General features: G+C 36.9%; 1 protein-coding gene across 1 annotated transcript in view; it reads right to left on the reverse strand.

Annotated features, from left to right (window-relative positions):
* Window positions 1-355: 355 nt before the first annotated feature.
* The window catches only part of PLCL2 (phospholipase C like 2), a 98,882-nt gene continuing 82,724 nt past the window's right edge, over window positions 356-16,513 (reverse strand). The window contains exons 6-7 of the mRNA XM_084209485.1: window positions 9,991-10,100; window positions 356-1,580 (exon numbers count right to left, since the gene is read on the reverse strand). Of these exons, the coding sequence (XP_084065611.1) occupies window positions 1,401-1,580; window positions 9,991-10,100 (290 nt within the window). The 3' untranslated portion in view covers window positions 356-1,400. The remainder of the gene's footprint in view (window positions 1,581-9,990; window positions 10,101-16,513) is intronic.

Consider the following 16,513-nt stretch of genomic DNA (forward strand, 5'->3'; position numbering starts at 1 on the left):
AACTGTTTTTATCCCACCCCATCCCCACTTTAATTTTATAATGCCTAGAAAATAAATTAAGTCCCTAACAATTCAATGAAGTGCAAGTGTAACGGCGTTCTTGTTCAGAGCTCTATTGACTTTTACAGGATGTTATACGAATGTAGATTTCATTACCCTCAGTGCAGAAAGAGCATCTTGAACTGGTTAAAACAAAAATCCATGTAGAATGCACGTCTTGAAGACTTCTACTTAAAACAATGCTTTTCAACAGCCATCCTCATCTTCTCTTTTTCCCCACAACTGAACAAAAAGCACATTTTGATCTCTGGAGGATTTCACTTGTTTTTCTTCAAATTTATTAGCTTCTGTAATTATATAGTCCATTTTATTGTTAAATCAGAAACAGTAAGAGAACACTCTAGGTTGGTATAGTCATTTTACAATGAGCATATCAGCTACAATACCTTTACCTAATGTTGTCAGAAAACCAAAAAAGATCAGAACAGCAATTGATTTTTTTTTTTGACAAACCTGCTTATTGAGATATCACCTATTCTGTAAGGAAGAAAATACTCAAAAAATAAAAAAGTTAAAATTTAGTTAAAAGCTTTACTTGTTTGGGAGCAATCTCATAAAACTCTTTTTAATATGAGCACTTCACTTCACAAAATGAAAAACTATTTACACCGTTTTGCTTGCGGTTTGGTCACATTATCTACACACATTTGCAGAAGATCTTAGGCAAAATAGGTATGTATCTTCTTCTGACATAGGCTATCAGATTGATTGCACATTTTCCTTTTACATAATGGCTCTCCTATAGTGCACTGAAGTCAGTGATCACTGTCTAATTACATTCTCATTTTAATTTATGGCTCAACAATAAAATCAATACCACTTCAAACCCAAATATCCAAGCGGCTGAATTACATATAGTGTGAAACATGTGGATTCCACTTTTTTAGACCTGATTTTCAAAAGAATGATGTATCTCACTAGCACAATTAACAAACTGTGCAAAGAAAGAAACAACTTTCGCATCAAATTGGTTTGAAAATCAAGGCATCTTGCCAAATTCTGTCAACTGATTTCCTGCTAGTTACATCTCATTTAAAAAATGTTCATTTCCTGATGGCACTACAATGAACTTTTCAGCACGCGATTACTGAATTACAGTATCTTTTACATACATATGCTATATTTAGGCCAATAATGTAATTTCCATGTTACACAAAATCATTGCCTTCACAAGCAGAGTTGCTACATACATTCACAGTTTCAATAGATTGTAATTAGCTTCTCCAGTTGTGCTTTAAAAATTCCGAATATTTTCCAACAGTAAGTGCAAAGCAAATGTCCTATGCAGCTACAATTGGTCACAGAGTTATAAACTCCAAAATTACGAGAAGAGCCTTCTCTCATTCTCCGTTTTCATCACCTGCTTTTTCAGGTATGACCTCCAGACTTCGACGAGGCTTTGAGATTTCTGCATTTTCAGTGCCTGGCTTATTAAGTCCACATGAAAGAGTGGCATAATGGATTTGCTTCAGATTCTCCAGTGCTTCATTTTTAGCATATTTGAGAAGATCAGCTTGTCCCTGTAAGGAAAAAAAATGCAGTTAGAATACACATTTGATAGCAGCATTCTCTTCTCTTTTACCCTTCTGCTTGTTCTGGATTAAAAGTATAGCTGTCCTGCTTAAAAAAAAAAAAATTAAAAAAAAACAAAAGAAAGACCAAAACTCAAACCAACCAATGAAATAAACAAAAAACTCCTCAAAAATCAAAGCAAAACCCAAATAGAGATTATTTAGTTTTAGAAAGAATCAAGCTCTTTGCTTTCTCTTAAGCCAGTCACTGGCATCAGCAATGGGGTAGGGGTAATTTCTGTCTAACAGTTTTCAAGCAAGTAATCTGTGCTGTATTTTTAATCCATGGGGACTATAAATGTTTCTGCATAACGAAAACTGTGAGGATTGATTTTAATACCTCAGGGAGCCGTTTAAAACTTTCCTGGTTTTTTGGTTCTGAGGGATTTTTTTCCTTAGCAATGTGATTCACTCAATAGCAGGATGGTAAAGGACCGATACTTGTCAATGCATGAAATACGAAAACATAGACTGGCGAGCAACACATAAAAAGGACAGTGATGACAAAGACTTCACAGGGCTGTCTGCAGTTCAGCACCATCACTATCCCTCTTCAGAATTACAGAATTGTTTAGGTTGAAAAAGCCCTTTAAGACCATCAGGTCCAACCATTAACCTAACACTGCCAAGTCCACCACTAAGCCACGTCCCTAAGAGGTGCATCAATCTTCTTCTTCATAGCAATTAAGTTATAAGCAAAGCTGGAAGAGAAATTGTCCCAGGCTTAGGTCATTTGGCTCTTGTTCTACAGTCCTCCATCTCTCTGTATTGATTAAAGCCCTGCAACAGCAACAGCTCTCACTGGGAGACTGTGGACAGCCTTCCCTGCACCCTGGAGCCTGCCTACCCTGCCCACTTGCAGCAAATGAGCAAGGCTGTAGCACATGGTGTCTTACTGGTGGGCACAGAGAAGTTCAAAAACAAGAGCAGCAAGTCTGCAAGGGCCAAAGTGATTGTGCTGTGCTTGCATTCCTGAGGTAGAACTGCTCCACAGCTCACAGGAAAATACCTGAAGGAGAAAAATTCATACCTGAAGGGGGAAAATACACACACACACACACAAAATCCAGGCACTGTGGTTCCTTGAGACTGCCAGTACCAGTGTCCAATGAGGTATGAACACTGACTGCACCTTCTCCTGCCACATCTGTCCATCCTGGGTAAATTCTGTCTCCTGACAGACATTTCACTTGAAGACATACTAGTATCTCTTCCAAAGATAATACATTGCCTCTCCTCTGCCAAATAAGGTTGAAATGCATCTTTACCTCTTGATTTTAAAAATGCAGGAGTAGAGATAGGAGAGCAGTCAGACAAAAATTTGTGCACTGATGGTGTGATACTTCTGATGCTTCTTTAGCAACTCAGAACATAAATACTATCCAATGAAGTGAGCAGACTTATGTCTTTGAGACCCACAAATTGAAAACAAATTTTACTTTCTTCAAAGAAATAATGCCCCCCTCCCCTCACCCAAGACAATAATAGCTAAAGTCTTTTTTCTGATCGCCAGAAAGGAAAAAATCTAGAATGTCATCAATCACAGCACAAGCTTCAGTAATATTTTATTCTGAAGGGCTACTTTTTATAAAAATCACATACTTTTTTCCAAACTAACAAACAACTCAAAGCTAATTTAAAACACTCCAGCACACTAAATGAGTCATATCTGGAGTGCATCTGTTTCTAGCCCAAGTTCTGTTTTACATGGATAAGTAGAATATAGTTCTGGAATTTTAATCAAGTTGTTTATTATAGGCAGAGCTGCTAGCAAGCAGTCTATTAATAAGGTTGCCCAAAACTTCTCAGTTAAAAAAACACCCCTGCTTTCAGTTACTTATAGGCTTGCCAAACTTCAACTACTTAAGCTGATACTTTCTATGCAGGATTTTTGCCATTGGCAGATTTTATTATTATTTCTGTTTAATATTATTCTTTAACCTCATCCATATGGTTCATTCAGTTTGGAGAATAAAGATGGGGAAATGCCATCAGAAGTTTGTTAACAATCTTCTATACTTCCTTCCCTACTCTCACTTGGGGTAGGGACTTGTAATTGGAATGACTACAGGGCAGTAGATCCAAGTTATGAGCTTTTAATAAACAAAAATCAGATTTTGAATGTGGTTAGTACAATCACTGAGGATTCCACTCTTGATCATCCTTCATCTCTTGACAGCTCCAGCAATGTGGTAAGAGAATGTGTATTCCATTCCCACAGAATAATGAATGTGCATTAGGAAAAAAGTTGGGTTTTTTCCTGGATGGCTTCTCCAAGCCACCAACACTGGGTTGCCAAGGCAAGCAGGCCAAAAGCCAGACTAGAGGGGAGGAAGGAAAAGCCTGAGACAGACTCTGGAGAAGAGGTAGATGGGGAAAAGGAGGGTGCAAGAGCAATCTGTGGGACTGACCTGGCAAAAAGCCTAGGGCTGCTGAAAGGGAAGCCGGACTGAATTATACAAGGCGGATGCTAGATCTTACTGCAAGAGGAGATGGTGAAACACAAACACAGTGCAACAGCAATAACTTTGGATCTGACAGGTGAGCAGAGAAAGGGAAAGATTGAGGCAACATTTGGGAGTGGAATACAGAAAGAAAACAGATTGACAAAATTCACCACATTGAAATTAGCCTGAAAATTATATACAAGTAGAACTAATCACTCAAAAAGAGTGAGAGATTGGTAATAAGAATAAAAGCTGGTGAGAAAGAAAAACAAAAACACTGAGCAGGGAGAAGGCTGCTGAATGCAATAAATTGGGTAAGGTGATGGGAGAATGAAAATTAGCACTCATTGGGAAGGATCTCTAGAGGTGGCAAGGAGCAATAAGAAAATATTAGGCACTAAGTGGGAACAGAATAGTGGATGAAGGAAAGCAGGGAAGAAGAAATCAGGGTTAGCAGGAATGGCTGGTTTTCAGCAGGGAACTGTGGGTGTCTGGACAATTCCAATAAGGGAACTTTGAAGACAAAAGAAGATATAGGATAAAGCCTGGATTATTGCAGACACTGTGTTCAGACTAACACATTTGACCAAGTGGTATCACGTTCAGACCAAGGTTAAATAGAGAAATGCATCCGTGCTTATTACTCTTCTCCAATGCTCAGAATTTATTTCTGAATGCCATTGAACTCAGAAAAATGTTTGTGAAACCATCTGTGCTGCCATTATCTGCTGGTATGTCTTGATCTCAAGATAACAAGAGCCTACCACTACTACCAAAAATGCCATGAGCTCAAGTGAGAGAGCTCTGCACAATTCGTGTGAAGTGCCTATTTCTGTTGATATACCACCATGAAGATGTATGCTGGGGAAATGAAAGAGCATGCACCTCAGAGATTCAAGCTGTAGTCACAGTGAACACCACTGAAAAGTAATACAACTTATCAGAAAGGCAAAAAATTTAAAAATTCATCCAGATCTGGAAAAAAACTGCCATCACGCTGTCAATTAAACAAAGACTTTCTTTCTAGTTAGGTATCAAATGTTTCTTCTCCAAGGGCTCTCAAGGTTCAGTTTCAATTCTTTTTATTTTATGCATCCTGATTTTCACAGTAGGTGCTGTTGACTTCATAGCAAAGTCAGTTGACTGCAAGCTGGAACATGGGACTCTCTCAGATCTGTGGACTACTCAGGGGTCTTTCACCTTCTTAGCAGATCCAAATGACTGTAGCAACTTGCTCTGATAAAATGCATATTCTAAAGTCAATATAAGAGACTTACAAATAGCTCAGACTTTAGGCAAGCAGATTTATCTTAAAGGAGTCCCAAAAAACCCACATTCCAAGAAATAAGTTGGTTTGCGCAGAGAACTTGATGAAGCAGTTGTAGAAGCAAACCAGTGTGCTTCTTGCTGTGTGGAAGGGCTGTCTTCACCAGGCTTTCATCTCAGATTAAGTCAAAATGTAAATTAATTTAGTCCTTAGTGTTGTCTGGCAAGCACACCAAAAAACTTGAATTGACTTCCAGCACTGTGGTTAACTGGCAGCTTGTGGTAATTCCCAACTGGGAGCAGGATGGATCTAGGCCTTGCAGAGCACTGGGAGAGCACTCTCTTCACAGCAGCACGCGGCAGCCACTGCTCCCTTTCCTTCACCATGGTGAAAATTCACTTACAGAACTCTGTAACTTGAATATTTAATGTTTACAGGCTTCAGAAAAAGTTGCTTTCTAGGCAGACGTGAAAAAAGACCTTAAAGAAGTCAAAGAACAAAACTGATGTTCATTCAAAAGCTTTTAGTAAACAGCAGCAATAAAGAATATGGATTAATTTGGAAGCCCAGTTCAGAACCCTTTAAACCTCTCTGGCCTAATACGCCCATGTCATCTAGTCTGGTTTATTTTTTCTTAAATCAAAGTTAAAAACATTCTGTTTGTTTTGAAACTTTTGGCTAAGAGGCAGTGTTTTTATATCATAGCTCCATAACAGTAACCAAAAACAAACCCAAAATGGTTCCTATCAGTTCTTGTCCATCCAAAATGATGTATCATTTCAGAGTCAGCCAGATTTAGAATCAACTAGAATGTCTCAGCACAGCTACCTTCATAAGCTGATATGTACTCACTCATGGTATTTGATTAACTGGTTCTTGAACCTGAAAGTAAAATTGTACAGAAGACATTTAAAATAACTGCATGAGCACCCTTTCCCCAAAAAATCCCAAGAAACTCTATCATTAATGACTGGTCTTTAGCTCAGGATCTGGAACCCGAAGCTCCTATCAGGCAAGGTAAGAAGCCACTATCCCTTTCTCAAAGTGCTCCTCAGAGTACAACAGAGCATTGCTTTGAGCAACCTGGTGGAGTGGGAGGTGTCCCTGCCAATGGCAGCGGGGTTGAAACTGGTGATCTTTAAGGTTCTTTCCAACCCCAGCCACTCTCTTATTCTGTGACACATTACAGTGTTCCATGCCCAGCTGACACGCTCTGAGTGAAGTTTTGGAATCAGGACAACAGGCCTTCCTAACTTCTAAATAAGGGATTCATTAGGAGACAAAATCCCATCAGTCCAGCAACATCAAGAGACTAGTAGCTTCAGATATTTAAATTGAACTGGAATGTCTTCTGAGGACCTTTAGGACCAGGCAGCAACTATCAGAGGCTTTATGAATGCTCCGTGGCTGCTGGAATTCACTTGGAGATTTGGTTGAAAAAGTTCAGATTATTTAAAAAGAAGTAAGAAGCTGCAGTCCTGTAAGTGCCTTGAATGTTCCATTTATAAATACATTTTTTAAAATACTGTAGGTGCAGAGCTAATGCTATTACAGAGATAACAGATGCCATGGACTGCATGCCTTGCAAGAGAAAGTAATTAATATCTTATAATGTGACGTGCCTAAAAGCTCATAGCCAACAAGAAACATCTGACAAATGCTGAAGAGTTAGAAGTCCCACCGTCATTCCAAATATTTCCATTGACCTCTCCCTTTGTCTTTAGAACTGTAAATTGCCAAGACTAATTTACAGTTGCTCTTATGTTCTTCCTATGGGCATCTCAAATTCTGAGGCTTATAGAGGGTTTTTCTCAAAGTTTTTCTATGCCAGACAAGTCCATAAATTTTTACAATAGATTGTAAATTGTACAATAGGAGTCTGCTGCAACAGCACTTAAGAGTGTTTTTCCTTCTTCAACAGTGTACTTTTGGCAGAAAATGTGATTATCTATGTGTCGAAAATATGAATTCTATCAACCTGAGTAGTAACAATAAATAAATTACTAGCAAATAACTGTCTATTTGAAAGAGATGAATATTCTAGCAGTTTACAATCTCTGAATCAGGCAACAGACCAAATTTACTCCAAGTGATGTTGTGAAGTTAAATCCCTGTGCACATATACGGGGTGAATAAGAATGGGCATGTGTGCATATACACATACACAAATTGGATGGAATTTCAGCTGAATTCAAACATACTATACGACTAATAGATTTGGCTACATGGCTTCAAATTAAGAAAAATTAAATCCTTTAAACCAGTAACTGTAATTCATGTGCATGCAAAACACATAGATATACTTAATAACTGCATCAGATGTTCTAAACAAAGTTCCCTAGAATTAAGCTGTCAATTTTGCTATTTTATCAAACTTTCCATTGCATCAACTGCAGTCAAAATGTCCCAACTGAAAGAGAACAATCAATATGTATCTCGAGGGTAAAATGCAGCTTGTTCAGTTTGGAAAGTACATTACCCACACCATGTGAGCATACCATGAGTCCTCTGTGCAGGAGCTGAGGATGGCACTCATGTAGGATTCATTAGTAAGGCTGTTCAGAGCCCCACAATAATTCCTATATGATAGCTAAGGGTCCACATATTTATTGTGTATTTACACGTTCATTTTTGTACTATTTGAGAAGGAAGTTAATTTGAAGAACACAGGGAATTCAACACATAAATTCTTTTTCTCCAGACAGGAAAGGTAGTCTCTTAGAAACTGTTTAACTTCTGCTTAATTATATGATATCAAAGTATGGTTATAGCCCACAGTTAAAAGAGTTTGGAGTGGAAAATCTCAGTGTGTCACTTCAAACAAATCTCAGCCTTTAACTTTCTGTACATCTAAATGTGAGCAACAGCACTTAGCAGATGCCTATCTGAACTGCAGTACCTGTAAAATGACTTTAAAGATGTAATGCCTCCTGATAAAGTTTCAACAACAGGCTGATTAAAATCTCACCATTTTTTCTAACTGAAGTATTAATTATGGGACAAATTGTACCTTCCAAAAGAAAGGATCTTAATCTCTGACTAGAAAAATACCACCCAATCAATGTTGAAGAGATTTTCTCAATAATCTCTTCAAAAGGAAGGCCTTCTAACTTCATAACTATGTTATAATCCTAAGGACATGTACACAAGCCCTTCAGTGCTCCTCGGAGCCAGCCCTACCATGTGGCTTCTCCAATTCCTGGCGAACGCAGAAATCACGACTTCACATTTCAGTCACTCACCAACTGCAAACCTCCCCCCCACCAACCCTTCTGTTCAGAATGTAAAGCAGAGATGAAGCAAAGGTACTGCTGTTTCAGGAAGCATTAAAATAGATTTGCCTATCCAAGCTGGTATCTGACACCTTTGACAGAAAAAAAGGGACAGGAATTTATTTCTTTGACATTCATCCAAAGCCACTGAACTAACTCTTCTCTATCCTCTTGGAAGCACAGGACTGATACATTACACATCCCGTACACTGTCTTCAGGAAACTCTCTTCTGATACAGGAAATGTGATATTCTGGTCCTTTACCTATAAGCATGCATATTTTTAGAATGTATTAACTGTACATGCTGTAGCAATTTTCACCACTTTTTGATTCTCCTCCGCATCGGATTTGTGCAGTATAACACAAGAGGGACTGGAGCACCAAGTGACCTCATGAAAAGCTTAACAGTTCAAACCAGCAAGGAAAGCTGGAGAAATACATATGCATTACTGCTTTTCTGTCATAGTTCACTCTAAGAAGAGGCGGTATGAAACTGTATTTTGAAGAAGAACTAAAAATAAAAACTAGGTGGGAGAAAATAATTTTCTTTATAATTAAAACAGACTTTATAGTTTAATGTAGTGAAGAAGTATTTGATTGAGTGGGAGAGAAGAACTCATTAGTGGATGTAAACACCAAACTTGAATAATTTGAACTAGAGTCAAGGGAATAAATTAAGGAAGGCAGTTTTGCTATCTCTACAAATTTTGATATACTCTGCTGAGATCAAAGATCACCAATAGGAAACATGAATGAACTGTTCCACGTTCTAGTTTCCTGAGGGTCTCTAGCTGAAAGCTTTTCTTATACTTCACCATTTAGTCTTTTGTCAAAATGTAAGCAAATGTACTTGACAAAATGTAAAGAAAGTGTCCAGCTCATACACTCAATTTATCCCAGCCTGGATTACAAACACAATTTGCTTCTACCATTAATCACCATTCATCATCGACTGCAGCAGTAACAGCTTCCCTTTTGTTTTTCAGTAACTGCATTAACCTTAACACTTACTCCCCTTCAAATCACAAAACAGGTTTTAAACAATGGCATAGCAGCCTTCCAGCCTGAGCCACTTTGCAGAAGCCAACAGTCATTGTTTCAGCCAGGTATTAAAGGATCCTGCCAATGTTAAAAGATTGCAAGAAGAAAACGTCAGACAAACTAAATGAAATAAGCTTCCATAACACTACATGAGAATAAAAAGTCACATTGAGACTCTGCTGTGTTTCAGGTTATATAAACCAAACTGACTATGATTATAGAAGTGAATAAAGCCAGTTGAACTGTGACACAAAGTAATGACCAGTAACAATATCAGAATGACAGTTTTGAACAGAAAAATACAGCAACTAACCAAAGGAAGACACATTACCTTTAAAATTGTAATGTTCCACGTAAAACTTTCTACTGATTTTTGCAGTTTTCTTTCTTTTAGGCCTTCTCTTGCTCCTATATTGTGCAGGTTTTCATGAAACTCCATTGCTGTAAAGAATAAAAGAGGGACAAATATAATATCTATTTTAGTGCATTTTTGTGATCATAGAGATAGCAGCTTGAAACTATTAAGGCAAAAAGACAGTGAAAAAGCTTCAGAAATTTTATTCTTCAAGCACAAATCTATCTGATGTAGTAAGATTATACAACCTGCCAATATATACAGATCTCTCTGAGTCAAAATCCATGGAAGCACCAGTTAGGTCATTGCTATACAAAGATGGAGCCCAGCAATTATTTCCCATAGAAATATCATCTCTAAGCACAACTGAACGTGCTGTACCACATGTAACAACATTTTTGTAGTTGCTATAGGATGGAAACAGTAATTTCATTAACTACTCTAGCCCAATAAATTTATTTTGTGCCTTCCTTTTTTATGCATTTACATCACAGTTGTCCCCCTTACAGCTTATATGATGGAGTCTGCTCAGAAAAAAAAACACTTTACCTTATCCCTGAGCATAAAGGAGTAACTGTGAAGGAGGAATGTCAAGTGAACTTGCCAAGGAATGCCAAGGACATTTTACCACAACATGTAAACTACTGTGTCCACAAAACTCAGTTCTGACAAACTCCAAATCAAAATTTTTTGGTAAAATTTAGATTAGCTTGATCTAAGCACTGAGCAGACCAAATAAAGTTGCTTTACCACTGCACAGACAGCAGAAATATAATTTGCTTTCCATGCTGCTGTTACAAGACATATAAAAATAAAATAAATAAAAATGTTATTTTATATATATTTTTTTTTAAAAGTGTTTCCTTCACTTAGGAGAAGTCAAATGTCCTTCCATGGGTACACAGAGCAACTAACATGGATTACAGCTACTCTCCTATGAAGGTCATAGCTCAGTTGTGCTCTCAGAATCTCCATCTAATAACATACAGAGTATTTTGAGGTCAAAAGTTGGCAAGTGGTTGTGACATCCACCTATGAATGTAATAGTTAAAGCACAAATTATACTTTTAACTATGTTGGTTGTGATCTTCTATCTGCCCAGTGAGTGTATGTACTTCAAAATTCACATGTACTTTATTACCATGAATAAGCACATGAACTTGGGTTGGCTGTCAATCTGAGAGAAGGCTGACTTTTAAGGACATTATCTCTTCTTCATTATTTCTTTATCCTACACTCATGTGTCATTAAAAGAAAGAGAGATGACTGAATGTTTCTATTGTACACTCCCTTACCTTACTCCCACATACACACACACATATTTTAAAAAGTATTCATAGATTCATCTGAAAGGCAAAATTGTTCTTTCTACCCTTTCTTACTATTTTAAATTTTGCTACAAGAAAAATAAATGGCAAATATTTTCCCTGAATTAACATAGTGTATCATTTTTATTTCAATCACTTCTCTACAGCTCTGCCTCTGCCGTCTCAAATATAATGTTCATCTTATATTTCCCCAAAACAGATTTCTAAACAGGTGAGAAATTTAAGTTCATAAACCCATCATTGTTCTAAGTATCCATTTCCCATTCATATCAACTAAAATCATAAACTCCCAATATGATTATGAAAAGATTATACACAGATCCCTATTTACAATATTACACTTCTAGAGCCATCACAACAGTACAGATTTTTTGATCTCTACAAGGAATTCTGAGACATACTGGCACACTTTTCAAGTTCTGCACCTCATTTCCATCTTAACAATTATTGCTTTTTAAGTCGGTAACAGCAGCAATCAATAATAACTTCAACTAAAGCCACTCAGAAAGATATTAAGAATAATGCTGACAACCTGCATGTTAAAATTGGAATTGCTGCTTTGTAGATTTCAGATTATTTTGATGCATACAAAGTTCCTGATATCACAGACATGGACACAATGGTGACTGTGAATTCTGACAGCTAGAAAAGCTCCTTTATGTTCACCAACAACCTTCTGTGGTGATGCTCTTCCCAGTCTACACTCATACTATGATACATTTCTGTCCTGCCAAAGCCATTCTACTCCAGTAAAGTACACTTGGAAGTTGGCAGGAACATCGCATCGCCCTTCTTCGGAAAATGAAGCAGTCAGACCATCCTACCAGGGCACACACATGTAAACCCCCAGCTGACAGATGCCTCCTGCTTAAACAGCACTGATACTGATAGGGGCATCTTCACCATCTCTCACAGACTGGCCAACTCCTCATCATCATGCTACACTAAACCTAAACACACAAGCAGGAACAAGCAGATTTGAATTTTATTTCTGCTTCCATTATTAGCTCTTGCCTGATTAATTGAAACAAATTATTTCATCTCTTTGTCTCAGTTTTTCCATCTGCTGAAAGGAATGAATTGTATTTGCTACACAATATATGGACAATTAAATTTTAGAGCATGAATGCAGCACAACATTTAACTGTTGACTATGTCTCTCTTGGCATTCATCTCATATGTTCTCACTTGGTTTCCTTGCACTTTGCCTTGGAATTATTTCATGTTTTAACTATGACAAAGGAATAACACAAGTGTTAAATCCCAAAATTAAACTTATTACAAGATAACAGAAAAAGGAAAAAAGAGGAAAGACATTCTCATTTACAGCTAAATTAATAAAATAATTTACACATCCATATAAACCCATGTAAACATGCCTTTAGGATATGCTTACAAAGAAAACTCAAGGTTAAATTACTTTTTTATATAAACAATTTTCTGTCTACTTGCAAATAAAAATTCAGCTCTCACTCTCATTAAGATATAATAAACAAGTCACTTTTATGAGATTTAATTACTTCTAGATTTATTAGTCAATTAGTAATTTTGAACTGCCTGAGAGCTCTTGAATGATAACAGGCATACCATTAACCTGATGTATCACCCATTATATTTTTGCATATACCGCCTCAATCAAAGAAAGCACAAGTTAGTCATATTTTCCCCTTATTGTGGCAGATGTTAAGGAAGATATTATTCACAACTTTCTGAGTGACCACGAAGAATATATAGGATTTGTGCTCTTCTGTTTGGATTGTATTCTCTGTGTTTTAATTTTTGCCCACTGCACAATTATCTACAATGAAATTATTACTTATCGTTGCCTTGAGCCAGAAAGCTCAAATCTAAAAAGCTCTTTTGACTGGAAGCTCTTTACTAAAGTCCTTATTTGCACAGAATCACTGAGGTTGAAAGGCAGCTCTGGACCAACCCCATTGCTCAAAACCAGGACCAGAGAGAACAGGTGGCCCAGAACTGTGCTGAGGTGGCTGTTCAATATCATCAAGGATCTCCCCTCTTTTGTGGCATTGAAATGAGGCTGACTGGCTTAGTCCTGCTTTCTAGCTTTCTTTAACTTGTTTGCCTACTGCTTATAACAGTGTGATGAGGTTTCAAACATCATTATTTGGCCCCCTTCTGAGTTTCTGCTAGGGGTTACTAAGGGCTCTTAGTTTGCATAACATGCATTAAGGCTGGTCACTGCTGCATAAGGGTGAGCTGAAGCCATACAATTTCCTAAGCATTTGCAAAATGAAAAAAGATTCAAGTGTTTCACATTAGAAAGACCAGCTTTCCAGTGAAACCTTCACCCCAACTATTGCAAGGCATGTAAATACACTGTAATATATGTAACAAAACAGCAATAGCATGAGTCAACAGCAGCTTTGTACAGTGAACAAAATACTGCTGACAAATTTTGCTAATCAGAGATTTCACAGCATATTCTTCTCCTCTGCAGTACACTTGCTTATTCTAAAGCATTCTCATAAGCAATCCTTCAGTATTTCCAAATAATATTTTCTCCATCAGGGCTGAATCTCTTTCTGGTTCCCCGGTGAATATGGGTTAGTTTAAATTTCATTACTGTCTCAGCTTTCCCCTCTCTCTCAGACCCATTCCCACAGCCCTGGAATGCATTAGATGGCTTTAACACTTCTTCATTCCTCCAGGAATACCTTACAGTCAAGATGCTACTCTGAAATTTTGCACACAATCCTCTTCTCCCATTTTCAATAACTTAAATGGCATGAAGAAAAGAGAAACACTATAAGGCTACTCAATGAAGTAGGAACCATGTATCATCGAGGAGACTAACAAAAATTTGCTTGGCTAGTCTTGCGAAAAGAAAACCAAACGAGGAGCAATTGCTCTCTAGATACTCTAGACCAGTCATGTAAGACCTCGGACCTCAAAGGCTCACTGCAGCTAAAGGACAATATTAGGATGGATGTCCACCAGCAAAATCAGAACTTATGTAAAATTTATTACCATTGTAGCTGTGGGTCTGTGATCAGTTTTAAAAAGAGAAAATTACTCAGCTCAAAACTCATTACTTCATTTTAAAATACAGCTCGACGTGCTCCATTTGCATGAGGTGTACTGGGAAACAGACTTACGGACCCTACAGCCCTGTGTTTCCTCCAGCAGCTGCAGGATGACCTACAGTGTTACATGCACAGATGTCAAACCTGTATTAACTCATGCTTGCCATATTCTGATGGAACATTTATGTTTATAATCTCAACAAGGACTAAATGACAGTATAGACAGCAATGTGTCTTATTGCTATGACATACTTTAATAACAAGAAGTTTCCCAAATAAAGCATACAAGGCAATATAATTGTCTAGACAGGATGATACTTCTGAGTCATCCCCTGTCAGAATAGCTTCCAGACTGGACTTCAGCTTTGCTTTATGTCCTGGATTCTTAGTGTTTAATTTTTCACAAATATGTTCAGTAGATACAAAACCATTCAGAACTTAACAACATTCATATGAGCTTAAAATATGTTATTGTTCTACTGTTGCTTGAAATGCTAGAATAAAGATGCCCAGCATATTGTTGTAATCCCAACATTGTATTTTCTTCAAAAAATATTATTTGGTGATATATCTCAAAAGTAACATTTGTGGTATTAATAAAGACACTAATTCTCAACTATATTTAGCTTGAAGAAATAGTTCCTTCCTTTCTTTAAAAAGAAGCTACTTCATATGAACATTATTGTCTTTAATTACTAACTAGAAACGACACCTGTTAGAAGCTGGTTAGCAATTCCTCCCACTACTGGGCTCTCACTAAAGTTCCAAAGTACCATATTTAAGATATTAATTAAAATGTGCTATATAAAGCAGCATAAGTGATTCTGCTATTTTTAAACTAGTTAAGAAGCACATATTAAAAATGGAAGTGGCCTTAGGTCACTGAGCTGCATGTCACTATGGTTTGACATACAATAGTTGTATATTTGTTTGAACTGTCTGATGGTAATTACACATTTATTAAAATCAAGATGTGAAAAGAAACTGAAACATTGAAAACTGTACGGTACAAGTACAGGAACATTTGGAACTCTGAGATTTGTTTGCTTTTGTAAGACTCCTATCACAAAGCCCTGGCATACAATCTCAGTTTATAGCAAAAAAATTCACACCTTTTCTTTAACTGAGAACCAAGATACTAATTTTTCAAGGAATCTTTAGCAAAACAGCCAGCACAACGCTTGCTTAGCTGTATTTCTAAAGCCAAATCTTTCCCTGACATGCTCATTTGTTTTCTTTGATGAAAGCTTTCTTGCCAAGAGATGATTTACAACCTAGCTGAGACATCACTACACAGCAGGTGGGCTCCTCCTGCTCTGTGTTTTCTCTTAACAAAGAACTATATCAGTGAAACAGCACAGTGATGAAACTCTGGCAATAAATGCATATACTGAGTACCCCAATGTGAAATGAGTAACAAACAAAATTTGACTATGTCTGTATGAAGTAAACACTGGTAATACTCCAGGTATGAAGCACTTATATTCAGTCAAGCCAAATATTGTTTATTTAATTTCTGGTAGAGCTCTTGGATTTAAAATCAAATTGAATACTTTTCAAAAGAGTTATAAATACAAAATAAAATTAAATAAACATTAAAAATTTTTAAATGTAAAGAAAATACCTCACAGCTTTTGATAAGGTTACCACACCTCGCAGGTCTACTGCTATGCAGATTGAACTCAAACACTTACAAAGATGCTGTGAATAATTTGCATACACAGACTTCTTCTTTACAATAATAAAAACCCAATAAATCAGTTTACATATTCAAATATTTCTTCCTCCACTGTGTAGGTTAAATGGTAATAAAGGAAATGAAAAATTCTAGGAAAGTATTTAGGCTGTAAGTATTCATTTCCACATATAAATATTTAATTTGCTTATACAGCTGCTACTCTTGGCCATATCTTTGAAAGCGACAGCTTTAATTTTTTACAGCATTAAATATGTTTCTTAATATTTTTGTTTTAGATTACATTCCTTAAAGAGTTAGCTACTTCAGCCTCACAATTTCCTCTCAAAATTAATTTTATCAGAAAAAGAGATTGGGTAAAGAGTCTGGCTACCAGACCATATCAACAATAAATCAAATCCATCATGTTAGAGAAGCAGTAGAAGTCT

The sequence above is a fragment of the Fringilla coelebs genome, assembly GCF_963513975.1.
Source record: "Fringilla coelebs genome assembly, chromosome: 1".
Taxonomy (NCBI): domain Eukaryota; kingdom Metazoa; phylum Chordata; class Aves; order Passeriformes; family Fringillidae; genus Fringilla; species Fringilla coelebs.